Source organism: Microcaecilia unicolor, chromosome 2, assembly GCF_901765095.1.
Source record: "Microcaecilia unicolor chromosome 2, aMicUni1.1, whole genome shotgun sequence".
Taxonomy (NCBI): domain Eukaryota; kingdom Metazoa; phylum Chordata; class Amphibia; order Gymnophiona; family Siphonopidae; genus Microcaecilia; species Microcaecilia unicolor.
The window spans coordinates 505708818-505734916 of record NC_044032.1 but is presented as its reverse complement, the minus strand read 5'-3'; the positions used below and the strand labels follow the sequence as shown (position 1 = coordinate 505734916).

The window sequence follows — 26099 nt, the reverse complement described above, 5'->3', positions numbered from 1 at the left end:
GTTCCATAGCTTACTATGGGGCTCATTTTTGAAAGAGAAAAACTTCTAAAAAGTGGCATAAAGCAGCATTTGGACGTTTTTCTGACAAAAACGTCCAAATTTGTATTTTTGAAACCTAGTTTTTAGATGTGTTTAGATGTTTAGCTGTTCATCTGCATTGGGTTCAAATCTCAAAGGGGCATGTTGAGGATATGTTAAGGGCGGGATCTGGGTGTTCCTAAGACGTAGAAAATCAAGCCACTGGGATGTAGTAGGGTCAAGCATTTTTAGCAGACTACTCCCAACTGTGTACCACTACAATAGCCCTTATGGGGGGGGGGGGGGGTCAGCAGACAAGATAAGGGAGCAACAGTGAGATGTGTACCTGGGAGCATTTATTTGAAGTCCACTGAAGTGCCCCCTAGGGAGCCCCATTGCTCTCCTGGGATGTCTGGGGGACCAGTCTGCTAAAAATGCTGGACCCTCCTACATCCCAGTGGCTTGATTTTCTCTGTTTTTCAATTGGACTTTTTTTTATGATAAAAAAAGGTACAAAACACAAAACCTTGTTCGAAATGGTATTTTCAGGGAAAAAAAGATAGATGTTTTCCTTTTTTCAAAAATGACCTTCTTCCCTATTCAATTTTGGACATTTTATGCAAAATGTCCAAAGTCAGACTTAGATGTCATATCGAAAATGCCCCTCCACGTAACTTTGTAAGTCTAAGTGCTTTGAAAATACGCCTCTACATGCTCCAGCTTCACTTTTCCCCTTTGTTTTCTATTAAAATGTTTTAATATATATTGTGTTGATATTGTAAGTAGCATACTTTGCCTGTAATATTACTGTTGCCTATGTTTAGCTTGTAAACTGCCTTGGGTGAATTTATTCAAAAGGTGGCAACTAAATCCTAATACATAATAAAATAAATAAATACTAGGAAATGCATGAATTAATTATGTTAGAATAGAATAGTTTCTATTGATAACCTTTAAGAGTGGACTAACACGGCTACCACACCTCTCTGTTAGAATAGATCATGAAAACACAATGTATTTTCTTTTACTAAGCTGCAGAAAGCTCTAATGTACATAAGTACATAAGTATTGCCATACTGGGAAAGACCAAAGGTCCATTGAGCCCAGCATCCTGTTTCCAACAGTGGCCAATCCAGGTCACAAATAACTGGCAAGATCCCAAAAATGTACAAAACATTTTATACAGCTTATCCCAGAAATAGTGGATTTTCCCTAAGTTCATGTAATAATGGTCTATGGACTTTTCCTTTAGGAAGCCGTCCTAACCTTTTTTAAACTCCGCTAAGCTAACCGCCTTTACCACATTCTCTGTCAACGAATTCCAGAGTTTAATCCCACATTATCCCATGCAAACTTGGGTTCAATGTGGCTTACGTTTGAAAATACAGTGAGACAGAATGATAGAATTCAGTATATCATGGGAGCAAGTAGATGAATATGTCTGAAACATGTTTGAGATTAGCATATATATTCAACTGGGCATTTAAAAGTCTGTCCTTTAATTAAGCTGCATGTTCAGAAATCATAGCCATATGTATTGATAGTTATTCAAACATCACATTCACACACCAGAATAGAAATCCATGCACACATTGCAAAAGTAAACAACTTCTACAGAGTACATGCAAAACTTACTTCTTATTTTCTCATTTCCATCTTCCAAAATTCTAGACAGCAGATGTACAGATTAGTAGGATCCAAAGCAGTCCAAAACAAGTCAAGTCAGAAAACAGTTTATACCTAATTGTTCAACCACCCTTAGGATTCACGTTTTGGTTTAAAAAGCAATGTAAGATCTGGATTAACGAATTAAAACAATCAAGTGTTTAAAGCAAATGCCCTTAATATGTAATACTTGGTAGAAATAATGAAGCAGTGAAAGAATATGCACATAGCAAGTAGCCTGAACCAACAGATTTATTTTCCACTGAACATAATTAATTTTGTATGAACTTGACAGCTAATAGTGTGCTGAACTGATCAATGTTGGCACATTTAGACTGCCTCTGGGCAACACTTCTGCATGTAGGAAGCCCTTCCCTCATTATTTAATACCTATCTGTGAAACAGTAGTAATAAAAAAAAGTGCATTTTTATAATATACCACTGCATTCCACAAAACAAAAGCAGCAAGCTCCCATTACCATCTTTTTCTTTTGATGTACACACAGAAAAAAAAAAGATGTCAAATGCTCCCAGGTTTCAACCTAATTAATGTTTTAAAATAAATTGTACCTATAAATAGTAAGTCTGATTATTGAGCACCTGATTCTAATTACATGATGTCTGTTTTGGTGGCTCTTTACTAGGTGAAACATATCTGCATTAATACAGGGAGTTCCTATAACCAGCCCTTCCAAATGACACAGTGATTATGATTTAGATCTAATTACTACTGTAGAGATCTGAGGATGTGGCTGACTGGTTAAAAGCTTGATTCTTTTTTGAAACCTGATTTAAGATGATATAGACTGGATCTGGGGTATCCAGATTTTATCTATTTCCCTATATGCATGTTTTATTGGTGTTAGTGCTAAGTAGTGTGGAGTAATGTTGATCGGCTGTGTTGTGCTCCCTCACCCCCTGATTTACTTGCACTCAGATTGATAGACCTGGTTGGGGTAAGAGGTGCTTTATTTTTGTAATAGGTGTAAATGTTTGAAATATTAACATATAGATGAGTATGTGTCCACTTACACACGTATACGCCAGTATGTTGTGTAATAGGTATTCAGTAAATACCCACCTAATGAACATGTTGCATCCTTGCAGAATATATTTAAACACTGTGGCTGGAGACACTGGGTCCCACAAATTGTTAACATTTCATAGGTATCCAGATGATTTATTTGTGGGTTTTATTTTGGGGTAGAAAGTAAGCTTGCATTTTGCTTCCTATAGTAGAGAATGCATTTTTATTCTTATTTCTCCTGTGCTTATAGAGAATGTGATTTCTCTTTCCTTTTCTAATTTTTGGTCCTTTATTCTGTAATTAATGAGGGTTTATCTGTGTTCTGTGAGTGACTGAAATAAAATATTTAAAAATGTTTGCAAAATTTTCATAAGTGTGAATGTGGTTTGTGTTGATGCAGAACACACTGTTTACTTAGAAATCCATCATAAAGTTCATGCTAAAGCATTATTTAGGAGTATACTAAGCAGTACTCATACCTATGTGCATAGTATCCCCCCCCCCCATGTTAACTCTGCCCCCCCCAAAAAAAAAAAATGTCGAGTCTGGCTACGCCCCTGAATTATGATCCCTCCACGGTCAGGGAAACACCTTTTGCACCTAAATTTAACTTGCCTTGAGCTACAATTGAAGAGGTGTGAGCCAAATTCAAAAGTGCATCTGATGAGCATGATGAATGTAATATACAGCATTTATATATTTTGATTGATAGAACTGGGCATCACCCTATGACCACATTTGGGCAATAACTTGCAAAGATATAATGGAAAAAATAATTTGTCAGTTCTTTCAGAGGTTAAAAAAAATCATATCTATGAATATTACTCAAATCATAATATAAAGTGTAACTTGTGTACATGAAAACTTTCACTTGGATTGTATAATTAGCCAGAGTTCAGATTTAAATGTCAAAATTTTCATAAAACTCATACCAATTTACAGAAAAAGGATCCTCCAGCTGAACAAAATAATTTACAGCTTTAATATTCAAATGCAGCAATTTATTTTTCTCACCTATTCTGAAAGTGCAGAAAAGTGGATGTTTTTTCCTGCTCTTTAATAAGCTTTCTTTAAGATCTATGAAACAAACTTCTTCAACAGATAGTTTTTTTTTTCTTTATTGGTACTTCTTGAGGTGACACAAATAGAGAAGTGGTACTGAGAGTGCAGGTGAAAGGGGATCCGGGAAGGCATGAAGAAAGGGGTACAGGGAGCTGGGGAATCCCAACGGGGCAGATTTCATGTGCACAACACCCACATTCAGAAAGCTGGGTTAAGGAAGAAGGGGAGGAACTACCCGTCCCTGAATCCTTCTCTTCCCCACCCGGCTGTGCAAGAGTTAGGGGAGGAGATAGAAGATTGGGAAATGGTCTCTGAGGAAGGTAATGAGGGCCAGCTGGAGAGATTGGGGCGGGGGAAGTTGAAGAGGAGGATAAAATGGAGATTACTGAAGGACTAGGTGAGGAACAGATGGAGATTGGAGCCCTGGCTCAAACCCAAAAAGCTGCTGTAAGAGGGTGGCTAGCTGTACCTTGGAGAGAGGCTAAGGCACTGGGGGAAATCTCTACTAAAGAGTATCAATAGAAATCAAACAAAATAAAACATGGAAAAGAAAATAAGATGATACCTTTTTTATTGGACATAACTTAATACATTTCTTGATTAGCTTTCGAAGGTTGCCCTTCTTCGTCAGATCGGAAAACACGGCTACCACACTCCTCTACTAAAGAGAAAACAGGTGCAGCCTGTGGGAGAGAAAGAGAGCTGGGCACAATTGAAACCCCAGCCTGAATCAGGTGGGAATAAAGCTGTGTAACCGTGCTGTAAGAAGGTGCAAGAAAGACTGTGTAAACTGTTTCATACTAAAAAGGTCTGGGCTGCAACCTACCAAGCTATTTGGTTTTTCCCTCTGATAATGTACTGTTCCCTAAGTGAAGTAATCTGAGCTAAAGTGAAGTTATATGGACTGTTTTTGAACCTGAATTTGACTGTGTTGAACCTGAATTGTGCTCTGGGCTGCTAGCCTAAACAACCTGGAGTGAAGGGTGTTTTGTTGATTTGAAGCAAGAAAATAAAAGCTCTTACTTATAAACATTGGGCTTTGAATGTGCCTCTGTGAAAGGAACGTAGGGAGGAGGAAGTCCTGGGAGTTCACAGGGCCTGGAGCCAAAGCTCAGAGGAGCCAGATTGCTGTGGCGTGAAAACAACAGTCATAGAGAGGAAGAGGCAGCTAAGTAGGGTTGAGCCTGGCTGGGTCCTGGATGGGTGACCCAGCTACACCATATGTAAACCTTTTGTACTATAAAAGACGTGGAGGGGCATTTTCAAAATGACATCTAAATTGGATTTGAATGTTTTCCAAAAATCCAGTAGCGAACATGGTCATGGCCATTTGCTAGATGTTTTTGTGCTCAGTGCATCTATCTTTTAGGACCATTAAAAAAAAAAAAAAAAGTCCAAGGGAAAAACACACAAAAACAAGCCATTTGGGATGTATGGGGAGGGCCAGCATTCTTAGTACACTGGCCACACAGACATCCCAGAAGAGCAATGTGGCACTGCAGTAGATTACACATAAAAAGTCCCAAGAATACATCTCACCATTACCCCTTTATAGTGTATAGTAAGCCTTCCAAAATCCACCAAAAACCTACTGTATCTACATATAGGTGACAACTGAAGGCATAAGGGCTATAGTAGTGCTGTGCACTTGGGTACAGTAATTTTTTGGTGGGTTTTGGAGAGCTCACACTTTTCAGCACAAGTGTACCAATTAGAGTGAGATATGGGCTTGGGTCCCCTTCTCTACAGTCCACTGCACTGACCACTAAGCTACTCCAGGGACCTGCTTGCTGCTCTGTTTCTTTCACATCTTTGGGGGATAGGAGGGGGTCAGTGACCACTGGGGGACTAAGGAGTGTATGCCTTAATCCCTCCAGTGGTCACCTCATCATTTAGGGCCCTCTTTTATGGATTAGGCATGATTGAAACCGGTTTAGACCAAAACATCTAACTTGTAGCCCCTGAGAGTTTTTCTTTGTTTCATGATGACAGAAAAACGTCCAAGTTTTGGGAACACCCAAATCCCACCCCCAACACCCCCCCCCCCCTTGTGATATGGTCGCACTGCAGAGAGAAACATTTCAAATCCACGTTTCAAGAATTGCAATTTGGACATGTAACATGACATGTTTATGTACTCCTACCCTAGCTAAAATAATATTCAGTCACCTTTCTGAACTCCCATGCAACTCTTTTTAAATTAGTCCGCTTATTTTCTAACTCCTGTCACTCTGTCTTACCTATCTGTATGTTCCATCTTTGCTTACACCCTATGCTGTCTATTAAAATGTTTTATTGCGTAATGAATTGACATTGGAATATAGCATACTATGCTGTACCTTGTATTGTTTGAATATTTTCACTGCTGTAATTGTATATTGCCTATGAGGCTCTCTTACTAATCTGCAGAAAGCTCTGTGCTTACTGCATGTTAAAATGTACTACAGCAGGGTGCGCTCAGGCATCTTGCGGTAATTTTGAAATTGGCATGCGCTTCCCATGTGCTAAAAAAATCAATTTTATGTTTTTGCGCTGGAGGCATACATGGGGGCAGAGAGTGGGTGCAGCCATACTAAACGGTTAGCACGTGGGCATTGTCGTGCACTGATCAGGTCGTGGTGGTAAGTGCTCACAAGCTAATGTCCATGCACTAATGGGGGAATTAGTGCATACCATCAAAACACGCACAGCAATGATTATCAGTTGGTTTATACAGGGAATTAGTGCGTAACCATTATTGTTAAATAGAAAAATCTACCTTTTACCAGCAGCACTAAAAGTGGCCTCAGTGCACGGGAAAGACCCATATTGGGTCTACTGTGGGCCACCTTTTAGCTCTGCTTGGTAAAAGGGTCCCTATGTTTGACTTATCCCTGCTGTACACCACCTTGAGTGAATTATTTCAAAAAGGTGGTAAATAAATCTTAATAAATAAATAGATAAAATAATGTTGGCAGTCACCACCCAGTAACTGCAAAACTTTGCACACTTTAGTAAACAGAGGCCTTTTCATATACAAATCCTTATCTCTGGAATAAGCTTCCCAGTGCAGCTGCCAAAAGAGACTAATCATACTTTAATTAGAAAGACTCCTAAGATATTGGGCCCCTTTTATAAAGCTGTGGCAAAAGGGGGCCTGCACTGGCATTGGCACATGTTGATGCGTGCCGATGCCGTCATTTACCACAGCTGGTAAAAGGGTATTCTTTCTTTCTGCAGGAAATGGCCATGCGGCAAGTAAAGCACTGACAGGCGCTATAAAATTACACCCTGGCGCTATAAAATTAAATGTATTTTTATAGCACCAGTTATCACAGTGCACTAGGAATGGGAAGTACCGCTGGCCTGCTGCAGTAGCCCAACGGTATGTTTAGCGAGCAGTAAACCTGTGTTGGGCTTACCACCACTTTGTAAAAGGTTCCCATTGTTATTTTGGGATTGTTATGCTGTATGAGTGATCGTCAAGCTTTTTAGGTGAATGTTTTAAACCAAAATTTATGTTTATATAATATTTTTATTGTAATCTGTTTTATTGTAATCTGTTTTCTTTTACAGTTACTGGGAAAAGACTGCACTATTTCTTCCAGCAGCAGACAGAAGAGAAGGCATGAGGTTTGATAAATGATTGCAGGATCATTTCTTTCTTGATTCATTCTTAAAGATGTAAATAAAATGATGATGATTTTCTTTGAGAATTTTACTTCAGCTCAGTTCATTAATTTGATACCCACCATCTCATTTAAGTCCAGAATAGATAAAGCGAATGCTACATACCTGTAGAAGGTATTCTCCGAGGACAGCAGGCTGATTGTTCTCACTGATGGGTGACGTCCACGGCAGCCCCTCCAATCGGAAACTTCACTAGCAAAGTCCTTTGCTAGCCCTCGCGCGCCCGCGCGCACCGCGCGCACTGCGCATGCGCGGCCGTCTTCCCGCCCGAAACCGGCTCGAGCCGGCCAGTCCAGTATGTAGCAAGACAATACACTTCAAGGGAAGACACAACTCCAAAGGGGAGGCGGGCGGGTTGGTGAGAACAATCAGCCTGCTGTCCTCGGAGAATACCTTCTACAGGTATGTAGCATTCGCTTTCTCCGAGGACAAGCAGGCTGCTTGTTCTCACTGATGGGGTATCCCTAGCCCCCAGGCTCACTCAAAACAACAACATTGGTCAATTGGGCCTCGCAACGGCGAGGACATAACTGGGATTGACCTAAAAAATTTACCAACTAACTGAGAGTGCAGCCTGGAACAGAACAAACAGGGCCCTCGGGGGGTGGAGTTGGATCCTAAAGCCCAAACAGGTTCTGAAGAACTGACTGCCCGAACCGACTGTCGCGTCGGGTATCCTGCTGCAGGCAGTAATGAGATGTGAATGTGTGGACAGATGACCACGTCGCAGCTTTGCAAATTTCTTCAATGGAGGCTGACTTCAAGTGGGCTACCGACGCAGCCATGGCTCTAACATTATGAGCCGTGACATGACCCTCAAGAGCCAGCCCCGCCTGGGCGTAAGTGAAGGAAATGCAATCTGCTAGCCAATTGGATATGGTGCGTTTCCCTACAGCCACTCCCCTCCTATTGGGGTCAAAAGAAACAAACAATTGGGCGGACTGTCTGGTGGGCTGTGTCCGCTCCAGGTAGAAGGCCAATGCTCTCTTGCAGTCCAATGTGTGCAGCTGACGTTCAGCAGGGCAGGAATGAGGACGGGGAAAGAATGTTGGCAAGACAATTGACTGGTTCAGATGGAACTCCGACACGACCTTTGGCAGAAACTTAGGGTGAGTGCGGAGGACTACTCTGTTGTGATGAAATTTGGTGTAAGGGGCCTGGGCTACCAGGGCCTGAAGCTCACTGACTCTACGAGCCGAAGTAACTGCCACCAAGAAAATGACCTTCCAGGTCAAGTACTTCGGATGGCAGGAATTCAGTGGCTCAAAAGGAGGTTTCATCAGCTGGGTGAGAACGACATTGAGATCCCATGACACTGTAGGAGGCTTGACAGGGGGCTTTGACAAAAGCAAACCTCTCATGAAGCGAACAACTAAAGGCTGTCCTGAGATCGGCTTACCTTCCACTTGGTAATGGTATGCACTGATTGCACTAAGGTGAACCCTTACGGAGTTGGTCTTCAGACCAGACTCAGACAAGTGCAGAAGGTATTCAAGCAGGGTCTGTGTAGGACAAGAGCGAGGATCTAGGGCCTTGCTGTCACACCAGACGGCAAACCTCCTCCAATGAAAGAAGTAACTTCTCTTAGTGGAGTCTTTCCTGGAAGCAAGCAAGATGCGGGAGACACCCTCCGTCAGACCCAAAGAGGCAAAGTCTACGCCCTCAACATCCAGGCCGTGAGAGCCAGAGACTGGAGGTTGGGATGCAGAAGAGCCCCCTCGTCCTGCGTGATGAGGGTCGGAAAACACTCCAATCTCCACGGTTCTTCGGAGGATAACCCCAGAAGAAGAGGGAACCAGATCTGACGCGGCCAAAAAGGAGCAATCAGAATCATGGTGCCTCGGTCTTGCTTGAGTTTCAACAAAGTCTTCCCCACCAGAGGGATGGGAGGATAAGCATACAGCAGACCTTCCCCCCAATCCAGGAGGAAGGCATCCGACGCCAGTCTGCCGTGGGCCTGAAGCCTGGAACAGAACTGAGGGACTTTGTGGTTCACTTGAGATGCGAAGAGATCCACCAGGGGGGTGCCCCACGCCTGGAAGATCTGTCGCACCACACGGGAATTGAGCGACCACTCGTGAGGTTGCATAATCCTGCTCAACCTGTCGGCCAGACTGTTGTTTACGCCTGCCAGATATGTGGCTTGGAGCACCATGCCTTGACGGTGAGCCCAGAGCCACATGCTGACGGCTTCCTGACACAGGGGGCGAGATCCGGTGCCCCCCTGCTTGTTGACATAGTACATGGCGACCTGATTGTCTGTCTGAATTTGGATAATTTGGTGGGACAGCCGATCTCTGAAAGCCTTCAGAGCATTCCAGATCGCTCGCAACTCCAGAAGATTGATCTGTAGATCGCGTTCTTGGAGGGACCACCTTCCTTGGGTGTGAAGCCCATCGACATGAGCTCCCCATCCCAGGAGAGACGCATCCGTGGTCAGCACTTTTTGTGGCTGAGGAATTTGGAAGGGACGTCCCAGAGTCAAATTGGAGCAAATCGTCCACCACAACAGGGATTCGAGAAAACTCGTGGACAGGTGGATCACGTCCTCTAGACCCCCAGCGGCCTGGTACCACTGGGAGGCTAGGGTCCATTGAGCAGATCTCATGTGAAGGCGGGCCATGGGAGTCACATGAACTGTGGAGGCCATATGGCCCAGCAATCTCAACATCTGCCGAGCTGTGATCTGCTGGGACGCTCGCACCCGTGAGACGAGGGACAACAGGTTGTTGGCCCTCGTCTCTGGGAGATAGGCACGAGCCGTCCGAGAATCCAGCAGGGCTCCGATGAATTCGAGTTTCTGAACTGGGAGAAGATGGGACTTTGGGTAATTTATCACAAACCCCAGTAGCTCCAGGAGGCGAATAGTCATCTGCATGGACTGCAGGGCTCCTGCCTCGGATGTGTTCTTCACCAGCCAATCGTCGAGATATGGGAACACGTGCACCCCCAGCCTGCGAAGCGCCGCTGCTACCACAGCTAGGCACTTTGTGAACACCCTGGGCGCAGAGGCGAGCCCAAAGGGTAGCACACAGTACTGGAAGTGGCGTGTGCCCAGCTGAAATCGCAGATACTGTCTGTGAGCTGGCAGTATCGGGATGTGTGTATAGGCATCCTTCAAGTCCAGAGAGCATAGCCAATCGTTTTGCTGAATCATGGGGAGAAGGGTGCCCAGGGAAAGCATCCTGAACTTTTCTTTTACGAGATATTTGTTCAGGGCCCTTAGGTCTAGGATGGGACGCATCCCCCCTGTTTTCTTTTCCACAAGGAAGTACCTGGAATAGAATCCCAGCCCTTCTTGCCCGGATGGCACGGGCTCGACCGCATTGGCGCTGAGAAGGGCGGAGAGTTCCTCTGCAAGTACCTGCTTGTGCTGGAAGCTGTAGGACTGAGCTCCCGGTGGACAATTTGGAGGTTTTGAGGCCAAATTGAGGGTGTATCCTTGCCGGACTATTTGAAGAACCCACTGATCGGAGGTTATGAGAGGCCACCTTTGGTGAAAAGCTTTCAACCTCCCTCCGACTGGCAGGTCGCCCGGCACGGACACTTGGATGTCGGCTATGCTCTGCTGGAGCCAGTCAAAAGCTCGCCCCTTGCTTTTGCTGGGGAGCCGCGGGGCCTTGCTGAGTCGCACGCTGCTGACGAGAGCGAGCGCGCTGGGGCTTAGCCTGGGCCGCAGGCTGTCGGGAAGGAGGATTGTACCTACGCTTGCCAGAAGTATAGGGAACAGTCTTCCTTCCCCCGAAAAATCGTCTACCTGTAGAGGTAGAAGCTGAAGGCTGCCGGCGGGCGAACTTGTCGAATGCGGTGTCCCGCTGGTGGAGAGACTCTACCACCTGTTCGACTTTTTCGCAAAAAATGTTATCCGCACGGCAAGGCGAGTCCGCAATCCGCTGCTGGAGTCTATTCTCCATGTCGGCGGCACGCAGCCATGAGAGCCTGCGCATCACCACACCTTGAGCAGCGGCCCTGGACGCAACATCAAAAGTGTCATAAACTCCTCTGGCCAGGAATTTTCTGCACGCCTTCAGCTGCCTGACCACCTCCTGAAAAGGCTTGGCTTGCTCAGGGGGAAGAGCATCAACCAAGCCCGCCAACTGCCGCACATTGTTCCGCATGTGTATGCTCGTGTAGAGCTGGTAAGACTGGATCTTGGACACGAGCATAGAGGAATGGTAGGCCTTCCTCCCAAAGGAGTCTAAGGTTCTAGCGTCCTTGCCCGGGGGCGCCGAAGCATGTTCCCTAGAACTCTTAGCCTTCTTTAGGGCCAGATCCACAACTCCAGAGTCGTGAGGCAACTGAGTGCGCATCAGCTCTGGGTCCCCATGGATCCGGTACTGGGACTCGATCTTCTTGGGGATGTGGGGATTACTTAGTGGCTTGGTCCAGTTCGCAAGCAATGTCTTTTTCAGGACATGGTGCAAGGGAACAGTGGATGCTTCCTTAGGTGGAGAAGGATAGTCCAGGAGCTCAAACATTTCAGCCCTGGGCTCGTCCTCCACAACCACCGGGAAGGGGATGGCCGTAGACATCTCCCGGACAAAGGAAGCAAAAGACAGACTCTCGGGAGGAGAAAGCTGTCTTTCAGGAGAGGGAGTGGGATCAGAAGGAAGACCCTCAGACTCCTCGTCAGAGAAATATCTGGGATCTTCTTCTTCTTCCCACGAGGCCTCACCCTCGGTGTCAGACACAAGTTCACGGACCTGCGTCTGCAACCGCGCCCGGCTCGACTCCGTGGAGCCACGTCCACGATGGGGGCGTCGAGAGGTAGACTCCCTCGCCCGCATCGGCGAAGCTCCCTCCGCCGACGTAGTCGGGGAGCCTTCCTGGGAGGTGGCCGCAGTCGGCACCGCACGCGGTACCGACGTCGGGGACCTCACCCCGGGCGATGGGCCAGCCGGCGCCACGCTCGACGGTACCGGAGGCGCAAGCACCGCCGGTACCGGAGGGGTAGGGCGCAACAGCTCCCCCAGAATCTCTGGGAGAACGGCCCGGAGGCTCTCGTTCAGAGCGGCTGCAGAGAAAGGCTGAGAGGTCGATGCAGGCGTCGACGTCAGAACCTGTTCCGGGCGTGGAGGCTGTTCCGGGCTGTCCAGAGCGGAGCGCATCGACACCTCCTGAACAGAGGGTGAGCGGTCCTCTCGGTGCCGATGCCTGCTGGGTGCCGAATCCCTCGGCGACCCAGAGCTCTCGGTGCCGACACGGGGAGGAGACCGGTGTCGATGCTTCTTCGATTTCTTCCGAAGCATGTCACCGGAGCTCCCCGGCACCGACGAGGAGGACGTCGAATCCACCCGTCGCTTCCTCGGGGCCGAGACTGAAGAAGGTCGATCTCGGGGGGGCTGTACCGCAGGAGCCCTCAGGGTAGGAGGAGACCCACCCGAGGGCTCACCGCCACCAGCAGGGGAATGGACAGCCCTCACCTGCACTCCACCCGATGCACCACCGTCCGACGACATCAGCAGACGAGGTCCTGGTACCACCGACGTCGATGCAGCTATCCGATGTCTCGGCGCCGATGCAGAGGCCCGATGCCTCGATGCACTCGATGCAGGGGCGGCCGAGGAAGATGGTCTGGACGCTGACGACGTCGATGCACTCGAAGATCCCGGTGCCGATGCCGACGAAGAGCCCGAGAACAACACGTTCCACTGGGCTAGTCTCGCTACCTGAGTCCGCCTTTGAAGCAGGGAACACAGACTGCAGTTCTGAGGGCGGTGCTCGGCCCCCAGACACTGAAGACACGACGAGTGTCGATCAGTGAGCGAGATAACCCGGGCGCACTGGGTGCACTTCTTGAAGCCGCTGGAAGGCTTCGATGTCATGGGCGGAAAAATCACGCCGGCGAAATCAAAAGCCGAAATGGCGAAATTTGAAGCACCAAAAATTTAGAGGGAGAAAAATTCTCGACCGAGGCCTAAAAAAAGGCCTACCCCGACGACGAAAGAAAACTTACCGGGGCAAAAAGCTGGAAGTACGGGGAGGATTGACACGAAACCCGGTGGAGGGTTTCCGGAGCACTTCCCGACTAAACAAAGCTTTCCCGAAGGAAAAAAACACGCTCAAAAATAATTTGGACGCGCGAGGTCGACTTTCCGGGGCTCGACACGGCGAAAACACGACCGTACCGAGTGCGGACAAAAGAAGACTGGCCGGCTCGAGCCGGTTTCGGGCGGGAAGACGGCCGCGCATGCGCGGTGCGCGCGGGCGCGCAAGGGCTAGCAAAGGACTTTGCTAGTGAAGTTTCCGATTGGAGGGGCTGCCGTGGACGTCACCCATCAGTGAGAACAAGCAGCCTGCTTGTCCTCGGAGAACGAAAATACAACATAAGTAAAAAGCACCATATATTAAAAAAAAGAAAAAAGTTTCATGCTGTATCATAAATTAAAAATATAAAGTAAATAATACAACTGTATCATTTAAAAATACATTGTGGGATCTATTTTTTTTAAACTGCATTGAGTTAACTTCCTAGTGTGGAATGGGCAGGGTTTGCACTTGATAGTTTCTGGTTCTGGATTTGGAGAGTGCAGCAGCAGAGGGCTCAACCTGAGAAAGGGTGGTTGCTGCAGGCAGAAAAACCTCAATCTATATTCCCCTGAACCTTGGGAGTCATGTCCTTTGAGGAACCTGTCTGTGGGTCCAACCTTCTTACCATTATTAGGTCTCCTATACTAACAAAAGCCATCACACCATGCTCTGGCCAGTATGGGCCCCACTGTGCTGAGGTTCTAACTGTGTAGGGTAAGCTTTTGGAAGAGTTTAATCAGCATCTGTCTCAGCTTCTAGAACAAGGTGAGATGCTTCTTCTGTCAATTCAACGCAAGCAAGCATAGCCTGCAGTGTCTGCCTTTCTCAATTCCCACATCTGAGGAAGGTTTAGTCCTGCTATATGGGGTTGAGACTCCTCTACACTTTTTCTGGTGATCCAAAGATCTGTCATGGATTCCTGAATCAGTGTCCACTGCGTTCATGTTTCCCAAGCCCCAAGTCCAAGGTGCCCTACATTATTTTGCCATTGATTGGGGAATCACTGGCTTGATCTTCATCACTTAGGGAGAGACAAGACGCAACTGTTGCAAGTTATGACATTTTATCCATGCTTTCAAGAGAGGTTTTGATGATCCAAGCCATCTCTTTTCTACCTCCTCTGGATGAAATAAAGGAACCATATGGATGGTCAGTACATGTTGGAGTTTGCACCAACTCTGCAGACACAGGTTAAAATAACAAGGCCATCATATTTGCTTTCTACAGCAGCCTTAATTTCTGGATTAAGGATGAATTGACCTGTTTATATTTACCTCTGGAGCTGGATGCACTTTTAGCTTTGTGTTTGCACCTAGATGTAAGCACATTCAGAGGCCAAAGAAATATATTTTTTTCATGGAGGGATATATAGCAATAAAGAAAAACCCACACCAGTAAATACTTTGTTAATTTATAAATCTATTAATGTGTCACTATCACTTCATCATCAATGAACATCAATTTATCATACAAAAATATTTAATAAAAAAATTTTTAGGACCATCAAAAGTGGCATATTCATTTAGGGGCCCTTCTACAAAAGGCTTGCCGTGCGGCAAATTGAAACTACCACTGGCCTAACATGGATACTAGCGGTAGTTCTTCTCCCTGTGTGTCATTTTTTCTTTCTTTTTTACAGCTGGGGGTTACCCTGCAGTAATTGGGCGGTGCTGCATGCTGCTCAGTTACCACCAGGTTAGCGCAGGAGCCCTTACCACCTTTTCAAAGGGCGGCAGTAAGCGCACCCCCAGAAATGGCTACATAGTGGCTGCATTATGGAGAGAACTTGTTATGAGCTGAAGGAGCAGTGGCATAGCTACGAGTGGGCCTGGTGGGCACAGGCCCACCCATTCTTTCTCAGGCCTACCCAGTCTAGTGGCCCCCAAAGCACCTCATTGGTGGTGCCTCACTCTCTCTCTCTCTCTCTCTCTCTCTCTCTCTCTCTCTCTCTCTCTCTCTCTCTCATGGCAGCTGCCTATCTCTCTCTGAACCCCCCTCCCCCGCCCACCTTTGAGCCACAGCGATTCCTTTAAGCAACTTGCATCAACCCTGCAGGCTTCCTTTTACCATGTTCCACCCTTGATAACGTCACTTCCTGTTTCTTCACTGGCAGGGAGTCGGGGACACGGTAGAGGAAATACAAAAGGGCTGGCTTAGGTTCCATACTGGAATCGCTGCCAGCGACAGCTTGGAGGTAGGCCAAGGAGGGAGAGAGGAGCAGATGCCAGGGGGGCAGGGATAGAGGGGGCAGAGGGAAGTTTTTAAAATAACTGTACAGGGGTTGGGGTGGGAAGGGCCCACCCAAAATGGCAGGTCTGGCTATGCTCCTGTGAAGGAGACCATGTTGCCCTGAAGCAGAATTGTGAAACACAGCTATGTTGGCATATGGTTCTCCAAAATGTCAGCATTGACTACCAAGTCTGTTCAGATAAGTTGCCGCTTTATATCTACTTAAGAAAAGATTTTTTTTTTGTATATACTATGAAAGAGGAAATTCCGAGAGAAGTTATATATAGTGGAAAAAAAAAGGGCTGATGAGGAAGCCCTACAGCATGGTGTGTCTGTTTAGGCATTAGAGGCCCCTGTTATTAAATTGTGCTAGTGATTCCCGACATGGCAAATGCAATGTAGCCCATTCAATTCTAATGGGCTTTGTTGCATTTGCTGCATGGGAATCACTAGCATGGTTTAGTAAAACTGGCCCGAGATAAATATACCAGCTGCTTCTGATGGTCCGAAAAAACGTATTTATTATAAATTGATGTTCATTGATGATAAAGTGATAGAGTGGTGCATAAATAGACTTACTGGTGCAGGGTGTTTTCTTTATCACACCTAGATATATACACATATCGAGTGCTTTCTTTCACACTCCTTGGTGAAAATACTTATGATGTCCAAAATGCAGGGGAAACTCAGCAGTATGCACAATCAATGGCATTTGATGCCAGACTCCATGTTTTGGGAAAATGTGGGATACACATGAACCATAAATAAATAAAATGCTTACTTCCAGGAGACTGAAAATATAATAAACCAAAAATGTACAAATGCTTTCCAGTTTGCATAGGTCTACCTGATGTTTAAGATGAACTAGTAACAGAACCAGTATACATATAAGGAATCATAGACCAATAGGGGGAAGCTCTTAAAGTTTGAACAAATAAACAGCAATGCTTCCAATAAGCATTTTAGGATTTTAACCAATAGGCAAACAAGATTTTTACTTGAAATAACAATCTTTAAAATTAGAGGCATCCTGGGCAAATTGTGCTTTAGTATCTTGTTGTAACCCACTGTGAACTACTTAATATAGTATTAGCGGGCTATACGTGTCCTAACTGTAACCGAATGAATCTCTACACTTTGCACTTATTCAGGTTTTTTTTTTTTTCAAAAATGGACCAAAAAAACAAAACATCCAAAGCGAAAATCTTGTTTGAAACAGTATTTTCAAAAATAAAAAAAGGTAGACGTTTTTCTTTTTGAAAAATGATCTTTCTTATTCGGATTTTGGATGTTTTGTGCAAAATGTCCAAAGTTAGACTTAGATGTCATATCGAAAATGCCCCTTTATATATATCTAATGAAACACAAAAACTCATTTTACCAAATTATCATTAATATATTACAAATATTACTACAGGGTTCCAGTAAATGTCAGTGGTACATCAGAGATTATAATCGTCAAGAAGCAGAAGAGGTTTTACTTCAAGAACACAGTGTAAGTAATAAGTATTTATTTAATTATTTATTTTAGCTGTTACATTTGCATCCCACCATTTCCCTCTTATTAGTAGGCTCAAAGTGGCTTATATAGTGCCGGAGAGGTGGTTAGTCTCCGGTGTGAACAAATATAGTATAGGTGTACTATTACAGTGACAAGTACAGTAAAGAAGTATCGGTAAATAGGTTGGGGTGATTCAGACAAAATGTTAGGGTGTGATCATGCATCGGGGTTGAAAACTGTCCGTTTCCTGATTTTAAATGCCATATTTCATTATTCAATGTTTGTCAGATACTGTGGGGTATGCCTTCTTGAACAGGTGAGTTTTTAGGGGTTTTTTCGGAATTCTAGATGATATTCGTAGATTTCAGGCGTTTTGGTAGAGAATTCCAGAGCTGTGTACATGTATAAGAAAAACTTGACACGTATGTTGATTTATACTTCAGGCTTTTACAGCTTGGGAAGTAAAGAGTTAAGTACGTCCTGGTTGATTCAATTGTGTTTCTAATTGGTAAGCCAATTAGTTCAGACATATAGCTTGGAGCTAGGCCATGTATTATTCTGTGAACAAAGGTACAAATCTTGAAGGCGATACGTTCCTTGATTGGTAGCCAGTGTATTTTTTCCCGGAGGGGTTTTACGCTTTCAAATTTAGATTTTCCATAGATAAGCCTGGCTGCCGTATTCTGAGCAGTCTGTAGTTTCCTTAGGATTTGTTCCCTGCAACCCGTATATACTCCATTGCAGTAATCAACATGTGTTTAATACCATTGTTTGAATCATGTTGCACAAAGTTTCCCTTGGGAAGAATTGTTTTACCCGTTTGACTTTCCACATTGTACCTGTAATTCTGTTGTTACTTCCTACCCCTTCCTTTGTGTTTAGGGTTATAAATGAAGCCCTTTGAAGTCTACTTCACCCCTTTCTTCCCATGACTTTATTTTTCTTTTAAGTAGAAAAGTTATTTAGGTTTTACTGTTAAGTAGAAAAGCTCTATACATTAATTCCATCTTTATGCCATATAGGGAACCTTTGGGGTCCTTTTACTAAGCTGCGGCAAAAGGGGGCCTGTACTGACATCAGCATGTGTTTTTGATGCGTGCTGAGGCCCCCTTTTACTACTGCAGGTAAAAGACTGTTTAAAAAAAAAATAGAAATGGCATTTGGCAAGCACTTGCCACATGGCCATTTCTGGGGGGAGAACTTACCACCACTCATTGAATTGGTGGTAAGGGCTCCTGTACTAACCCTGCGGTAATCGGGCAGCACGCGGCACTGCCCGATTACTGCCAGGTAAACACCAGCACTACAAAAATAAACATATTTTTGTTGCGCCGGAAATGGCACGTGCTGGGGATGGGAACTACCGCCAGGCTGCTGCAGTAGCCCAGCAGTACTTCCAATTTAGTGAGCGGTAAGCCCGTGTTGGACTTACCACTGCTTAGTAAACCCCCATCCCCTCTGTCTGTATTCTATATCTTTTTGAATTCTGTCACTGCTTTTGACCCACCACTTCTCACAAAAGTACCATGAGGCTGCCACTAGAGGTCAAAATAGCCATTTTGAAATGGCTTCCAACGTGGGCAGGAGCGAGTGGGCATCGCTAAAGTACATTTATCACTGGACCATCAAATATTTGTCAAGGTAGAGGGTGGGAGGGGAATCAGAATGGGGTGATAGCTGGAGTTGCTACCCAGAGGGTAATTAACACTGGCTGATATTCAGACTGGTGCCCAGTTTCATTCCCTGCATAAAGTTAGGTCAGCCTTTTTTCTGTCCTAATTTTATGTGGGTTCCTAGCCAGTTAGTAGGCTGAACATGCTCGCTAACTGGCTAGGTGGCTGCTTCATACAAATTCCACTCCTGCCTGCCTCTACCTCACAGATTAAGGGTTGGCTGCTGAGTCAACATTCAGTGGCACTGCTAGGTTAAGTGATGCTGAATATTGCTACTTAACTAGGAGCCTCTCCTGACCATTTAAATCGCTTTGAATATCAATCCCCAAGTGTATAAATCAGCAACATTCCATATTTGTATGTTTATTGATATGAGACTATAATTGACTAGCTTTGCTGTAAGTATAGTATTGTAGAAAAATACTTACATTTTAAAATACAGTATCATTTATTTTATTATATAGGATGGAACATTCTTGGTCAGAGACCATTCCATGAAATCCAACAATGAACCATATGTTTTGGTCATATTTTATGGAAAGAAGGTTTATAACATTAAAATACATTTTCTAGAAGATACTCAGCAGTATACACTGGGATCGGGGCAAAGAAAAGAAAATGTAAGTGAAATCTGTTGTACAATTTTGCATATGTTTTTCTCTTAGATGTTATTGTTGCTATTCAGTATTACATGTTAACTAATAAAAAAATATATCAGAGCAACATATTACATCTATGACAAATAGGCTGAGTTATAACTGCAGGTGCAAAAAGGCTGTGCCAGTACCTGGATAACATCCGACATGGAATATTCTGGTCTAATTTTACCAGCAGTTGCCAGCTTTTAAAGAAATGTTGACCATCACCAGCTGAATATTGCTCCCAAATATATTATTCAGTTTCAACATTGGGAAATTATTTTCATGTGTTTGTAGTATACTCTTCAAAGGAAGAAAAGTTTCTGTCCAAGCAGATTAAGTATAGTTGGAGCAGTGGCGTAGCCAGACAGCCAATTTTGGGTGGGCCTGAACACAAAGTGGGTGGGCACAAAATTTTCTCTCTTCCCCAGCACTTCCCAATTCAAAATATAAATACTTTAGCAGATGAGGATCCCCAATCTCTGTCAGCTGAAGGCCTCCAGTAAAGATGGCCAGAACTCCTCTCCACCAAGCCCAGTAGGCAGCAGCAACTCCTCGAGCCACTGATGCCAGCACCCCATACAATCGTAGTTGTCAGTGGCTCCAGGATGCTGCTCCCATCTGCCAAGCTCAGTAGAAGGCATCTCTGGCCAGCTTCAGAAGAGACCCCAGCTAGTAGGGCTTGGGAATCCCCACTAGCTACAGCAAGGGTCAGGGCTGCTGTTAGCCATGTTGGTGACCAGGGCAGAAAATAAAGCCCCTCCCCCAATTCCCTCTCCTCTCCAATCTCCTCATCTGCAGTTAAAGTCACACTGACAGACCCTCACAAATTAGAAATAAAAATATATAGACAAAATTGAACTGGGAACCTCAGCATGTACTGCAACACTGGACAAAAAAAAACCCCAAAACAAAAGCGCATTTCCTTTTCTACTTAACACAATAAAAAGACATCCGCTATGCACATTTCCCAAAGTTAACATATTCCATTTAAAATATTCAAAGTAAAATGATTTTCCTACTTTATTGTCTGGACATTTTATTTTTCCATCATGTTGGTTCCAATTTCTGTCTGTATTCTGCTAATTCTTCAAGCGATTGTCCATTTGTCATTTTTCTCCTGTCGTTTCATTTCCTCACTACACCTACCTCTGAAATTTTGATCCTTCCATTTTAGCTCTTTCCTTCTTTTTTTTTCTTTTCTGCCTCTGTACACTCAAATTTCATCCGCTTCCTAAATCTTTTCCTTCTTTTTACTTTTCAGATATCTATCACATTTCCATCTCCTTTCACCCCTTTGCTCTCCCATTCCCCATCTCTCTCCTTCTCAGCCTTCCATTCCCTTCTATCTTTGATCTACGCGCCATTACCATATTTCTACCCCCTGTGATCACTAATCTCTCCAGTCCCTGGGCCTCTCCCCCATGCTTCCCACCATTCCCAGTGTTTCCCTCCCTCCACCCTTCCAGCCCAGCATCTGTTCCCTCTTTCTACCCTCCTCACCCTCGTAGCCTGATATTTCCCTATCCCTTTTACCTCCCACCACCAGCATCTTCCTGTCCCATCTCTCTCCCCTCCCCCATTGTCCAGCATTTTTCCCTTTCTCTTCCCTACCATCCATTGTCTATCTTCTCTCCCTGGATCCATCTTCCCTCTTTCTCCCCTCCCTCACGCATGCATCTCTCCTTTCCTCTCCTCTTCTCCACCTTCATGTCCAACTTTTCTCCCTCTCCCTGCCTTGAGCCCCTGGTTTGACATCTCTCTCTGCCCCCCCCCCCCCACCATCATCATCCACTCTCCATCCTTCCTGTTCAACATTTGCCCTCTCATCTCTCCCTTCCACTTCCATGTCCAAAATGTTTTTTTCTTTATGCCCTTTCTCTCCCTCTACCCATCCCACCCATATCACACAATTCTCCCTCTTTCCCCTTGCAGCATCTCTCCGTCTCTCCCCAACCCCCCACCCACACACCACCACCACACACACACGTTTTTCCCTCCCTTTCCCCAGCGACAGTCTGGCACCTGGCTGCAGGCCTTCTTTCCCCTCCCCTTTGGGCAGCGCTGCAGTCTATCGCTACAGCTGAGCAAAGCTGCACTGTGGGTCCGTCTCCATCCTGCCGCTACTTCTGCCCTCCGGCTCCATTGTGATCTTTGTTTGCTCTCTTCTGCTGCCAGACAATGCTTATCTGCAGCGGTTCCGGATCCGCGCACTCCCAGGCCTGTCTGTATGCTGCCTGCGACTGCCAGTGCTTCCGTTCCTCTGCGCTGGCCCCACCTACTCTTCTGAAGAGGCGGGGCCCAGCGCAGAGGAACGGAAGCAGTCACAGGCAGCATACAGACAGGCCTGGGAGCGCACAGATCCGGAACCGCTGCAGAAGAGCAAACAAAGGTCACGGAGCCAGAGGGCAGAAGTAGCGGCAGGACGGAGACGAACCCGGTGCGGTGCAGCTTTGCTCAGCTGTAGCGATAGACTGCGGCACTGCCCGAAGGGGAGGGAGGGAGGGGAAAGAAGGCCTGCGTGCCGGCGGGGGATCAATTCTTTTGTCGTCTCTATGCATCGTCGCTGGGTGGGCCTGAGCCCAAAGTGGGTGGGCCCAGGCCCACCCGTGGCTACGCCCCTGAGTAACCTTAGTAGCGCTTTAGAAATGTTAAGTAGTAGTAGTAGTAGTTGGAGATTCCTCTGTTACAATTATTCAGCATCAAGGCTCAACCCACCATATCCCTGAAATGGAGGACTGTTATAATTAGGAGCTTAGGATCTATGTAAGAAATGGAAGATCTTACACCAGGAAAGCTTTCACAGCAGCCATTTTGCTGAAAAGTTGTGAGAAACCAGGGCACGATCACATACAGCTGTGAGATATTTACTCTTAAAACAGTTTGGCTTTTGTCTGACTATATGTACCCTTTAAAGCAAGGAGGCGAAGGGTTCTATTCTTTGTTTTAAAGCCTAAAATAGCTATCATTCAGCAGTCTGCCATTATTAAGCACAAGATATCCCTTTTGAAAGAAAAAAACACCTATTTTTCTTTCTTTCCTGTGAGAAAAAAATAAAGCTGCGCATGTGCAAGTAAATTCCATTGATGCTGTAGAGGGTGGTGTCAGAGTTTTTGACATCACTTCCCATCACATGACCCCATCCAAGATGGTGGCTAGTAGAAGAAACAGGAAATGATGCAATGTATACAGTAGTAGCTGCTCTCTTCGAAGAGGGGCATGGCTATGACATCAGTTCACATGATATTACCAAAAGGCAGGGTTTGGGGGCAGGGCTATGTAAAAACAGGGTGGGGTTTGGGCAGAGCTATGCAAATATGGTGGGGTAAGGGGTGCGGCTATATAAAAGGGGTAGGGTCAAGACATATCTGCTGATGTCATCAATGGGGCCAGAGAGAAGACATGGCTTGGACAGTGGTATAAGAGAGAGCAGGGTGTGGGCATGGCTTGGGCGCGTCCTCATTTTGATTAGCTGAGAACCCACAAATAGGTATGTCACCTGTCAATTACTTTTGACAAATGCAGGTGAAATACACTACTTATGAGAGATGGGAAGGTGGTAAGGGCTGCAATGGTCTAACGTGGGTAAAAGGAGAAGGGAGAAAAAATAATATGAATAGAGAATCAGGCAACATGAACTGCAAGCAAATCTTGAACAAACATCACATTCAGCACAGAGTCCCAAAAGAATCATAAATCCTGATATTCAAATTTGATTCCTTCAGCATCCACAAGCCTTATGCAACACATACAGCATGAATACCCTGCAGGAGTGCCAAGAACATACCTCTAACCTTAATACACTGTGGATGTCTAAAAGAGTGAATTGCCTGCACATCTATGTGTATATAGTGCTGTTCTAAATTTACCCTCAGCATGTATAGCACTATTTACATATGTAAACCCACTATACAAATAGTGGATTTACATACAAGCCTTTCAAAATGATATCCATTTAAGGTGAAATATTGCTTGATGGTGATCTGGCTCAAAAGAAAGGCCCATGAACAATTCCACTTCCATAAGGTGTGGTTTTGAGTAATGAGGTTCATTGTGAGAATTGATAACTTATTTGGAGGAATTGGAAGACTACATCTGCAATCTGTCTAGAAAACAGGAGAGGTGAATAGAAATCAGAACTGCTGATCCAGAAAGAATAAACTCTTGATGAGTCAGAGGTTCCTCTATGCTCTGCTATGGAATAACCTGCAGTGAGACAAACTGTAACCCCTGAGGAGGAGACTGTTGCTCCTGTTTTTGACAGAAAGAAAAAAATTCCTGGAATAATTTGATTCCAGTTTGTGTAGATTGTGCAGATGATTTTGCAAGAAAAGGCAGAAAGACCAATTGAAACCACTCCTCAGCTTCTGTTACCATAATTCGTAGTGAGGTTAAATGGCCAGATACAGTCCTTTATCTTTTCACTGCTGAGAGATCAAATTCTGAGTGCTAATCACCTCTGGAAGCACTGGCTTTCCTACTAAAATGCCCTTATTTTAGGTTTTGGAGTTTCCGCACGGATCAATCAGTGTTCACCTCACTATCTCCAGGAATCTGAGCATTAATACTCTTCATGCCAATGTTTAATGCTTTCCCTTTCAACAAGGTAGACACTACACCACGACTTTGATACCTAGCTTCTGCACTGAATGTCTCTTGCTTGGTGCTGACTGACTCTTTTTAAATAATCACCATCATACCTCTGTGTGGATCCTTTGCGCCTTCCTATTCACACTGGAGTATGGTGCCAGAGCCCAGGCATTGCATAGACCCAATTTCTAGGTTATGCTGGATGAACTTTCTAGTACCTTTGACTCAATCCAGCCAAAGACCTATTGTTCATTTCATGACTGAGCTTTTCAGGAAGCCACATGCAGGAAATATACCCACCTTGTTGAAGGTGAAGGGGTATGCCATGGGACAGATGGGTTCATTTAACTATGTGTGAATGGGTCCTCCTGCACCTCTAAATGTTCTGCAAGCTTCTGTCTACACACTGAGGGAATTGTTACCAACACTTTTCCACACCTAACAGTCTTCTTCATCATGTCAGTCTGAAGCAATAGAAGCAACTTTCCTATCTTTCAGGCTTATCTTCCAGTTGCAGGTTGAAAATATTGGGGGGGAAATCAAAAGGGAAAAGAAGACAAGACGTGCAAGGGTGAGAAAACTATACAATTGTGTCTATTAAGCACAGCAGAAAAAGAAACTGAGGTGTATCTGTAGGGGTACAACAAATGGGATGGGATGCACATGTAGAGAAACTTTCTCTAATAGTTTCCGAGAGAGCTACATATCCAGTAACACTGGATGACATCACCCACATATAGCCAATTCATTCTACTTGTCAATGGAAATACATGACCTTATTCCAACCCAACCATTTCTAGGTTGCCTTCTTCAGTGTACTAAAACATTGATATTTAGCAGGCCAATCTCCACATAAAGACAAACAAGGCATTCATTTACCCTTCTGTGGATTTTCAGTTGCATTACCCATTAATTAGAACCAGTGATATATAAGTTATACATTTAGGGATCCTTTTACTAAGGTGCGTTAACAGATTTAGTGTGTGCTAAAGATTAGCACATGCAAAATGATAAGATGTCCATTATATTCCTGTGGGCACCTTATCTGTTAGTGTGCCTAAATAATAGGACCCTTTAAAGCAGAACAGCTATTTATTCAGGCCTACTTAAATGGATAAACTCAACTGGACAGTAGCTGAATTTTACTGCTGATTGTGTAACTGTACTCTCCAGAATGCCTTCAATTCCTCCTTCATCTGTCTGTGTCCAGCCAAAAGTAATACAGATATTTGGCCACAAGTTACAGTATGCATTAGCCAGCCTGAAATTTTCACCCCTAATTTATGTGATTAACTCCAAAGGTTACTCCAAAAACAATTTGAATATCAACCTCTAACATTTCAGGTGCTAGTCTCTTCCTAACGCATTACTCAACAGCAAAAAAAAAAAAAAATTCATTCATTTCAACATCTGATCATCAGTCTTCATGGTTTGGATTTTGAATCCCAAACAATATCTATGTTCTAACTTGCTGTAGAAGCTTCAACAGTTTTGCTACTTTCTAGAAAACTATCATTCAGAAGATCATTTAACTTTATTTATGTATGTAAGTATTTTGACATTTATACCCCACATTTTCCTGAACATACTCGAGTTCAATGTGGCTAACTATGGAGCTTATTTTCGAAAGAGATCGCTGGCCATCTTCCGACACAAATCGGGAGATGGCCGGCGATCTCCTGATCCCGGCCAAATCAGTATAATCGAAAGCCGATTTGGCCGGCCCCAACTGCTTTTCAGCGTGGAGCCGGCCAACATTCAAGGGAAGGTACAGAAGGCAGGACGGGGGTGGGGGCGGGACAGGGGCGTGGTTACGAGATGGCCGGCTTCACCCCATAATGGAAAAAAAATGGCCGGCTCAGACAAGCATTTCCCCGGTTGCACTTGGTCCATTTATTTTTAGGTCCAAGTCATAAAAAAAAATGCCCCAATTGACCAGATGATCACTGGAGGGAAGCGGGGATCACTTCCCATTACTCCCCCAGTGGTCACCAACC

General features: G+C 44.9%; 1 protein-coding gene across 2 annotated transcripts in view; it reads left to right on the top strand.

The window, feature by feature from the left end:
• Positions 1 to 26099, top strand: part of CLNK (cytokine dependent hematopoietic cell linker) — a 194198-nt gene that overhangs the window by 158148 nt on the left and 9951 nt on the right. For both annotated transcript variants that reach the window (XM_030192602.1, XM_030192601.1), the window contains exons 14-16: positions 7328 to 7384; positions 17118 to 17195; positions 19339 to 19494. In XM_030192602.1, coding sequence (XP_030048462.1) covers positions 7328 to 7384; positions 17118 to 17195; positions 19339 to 19494 — 291 coding nt within the window. The remainder of the gene's footprint in view (positions 1 to 7327; positions 7385 to 17117; positions 17196 to 19338; positions 19495 to 26099) is intronic.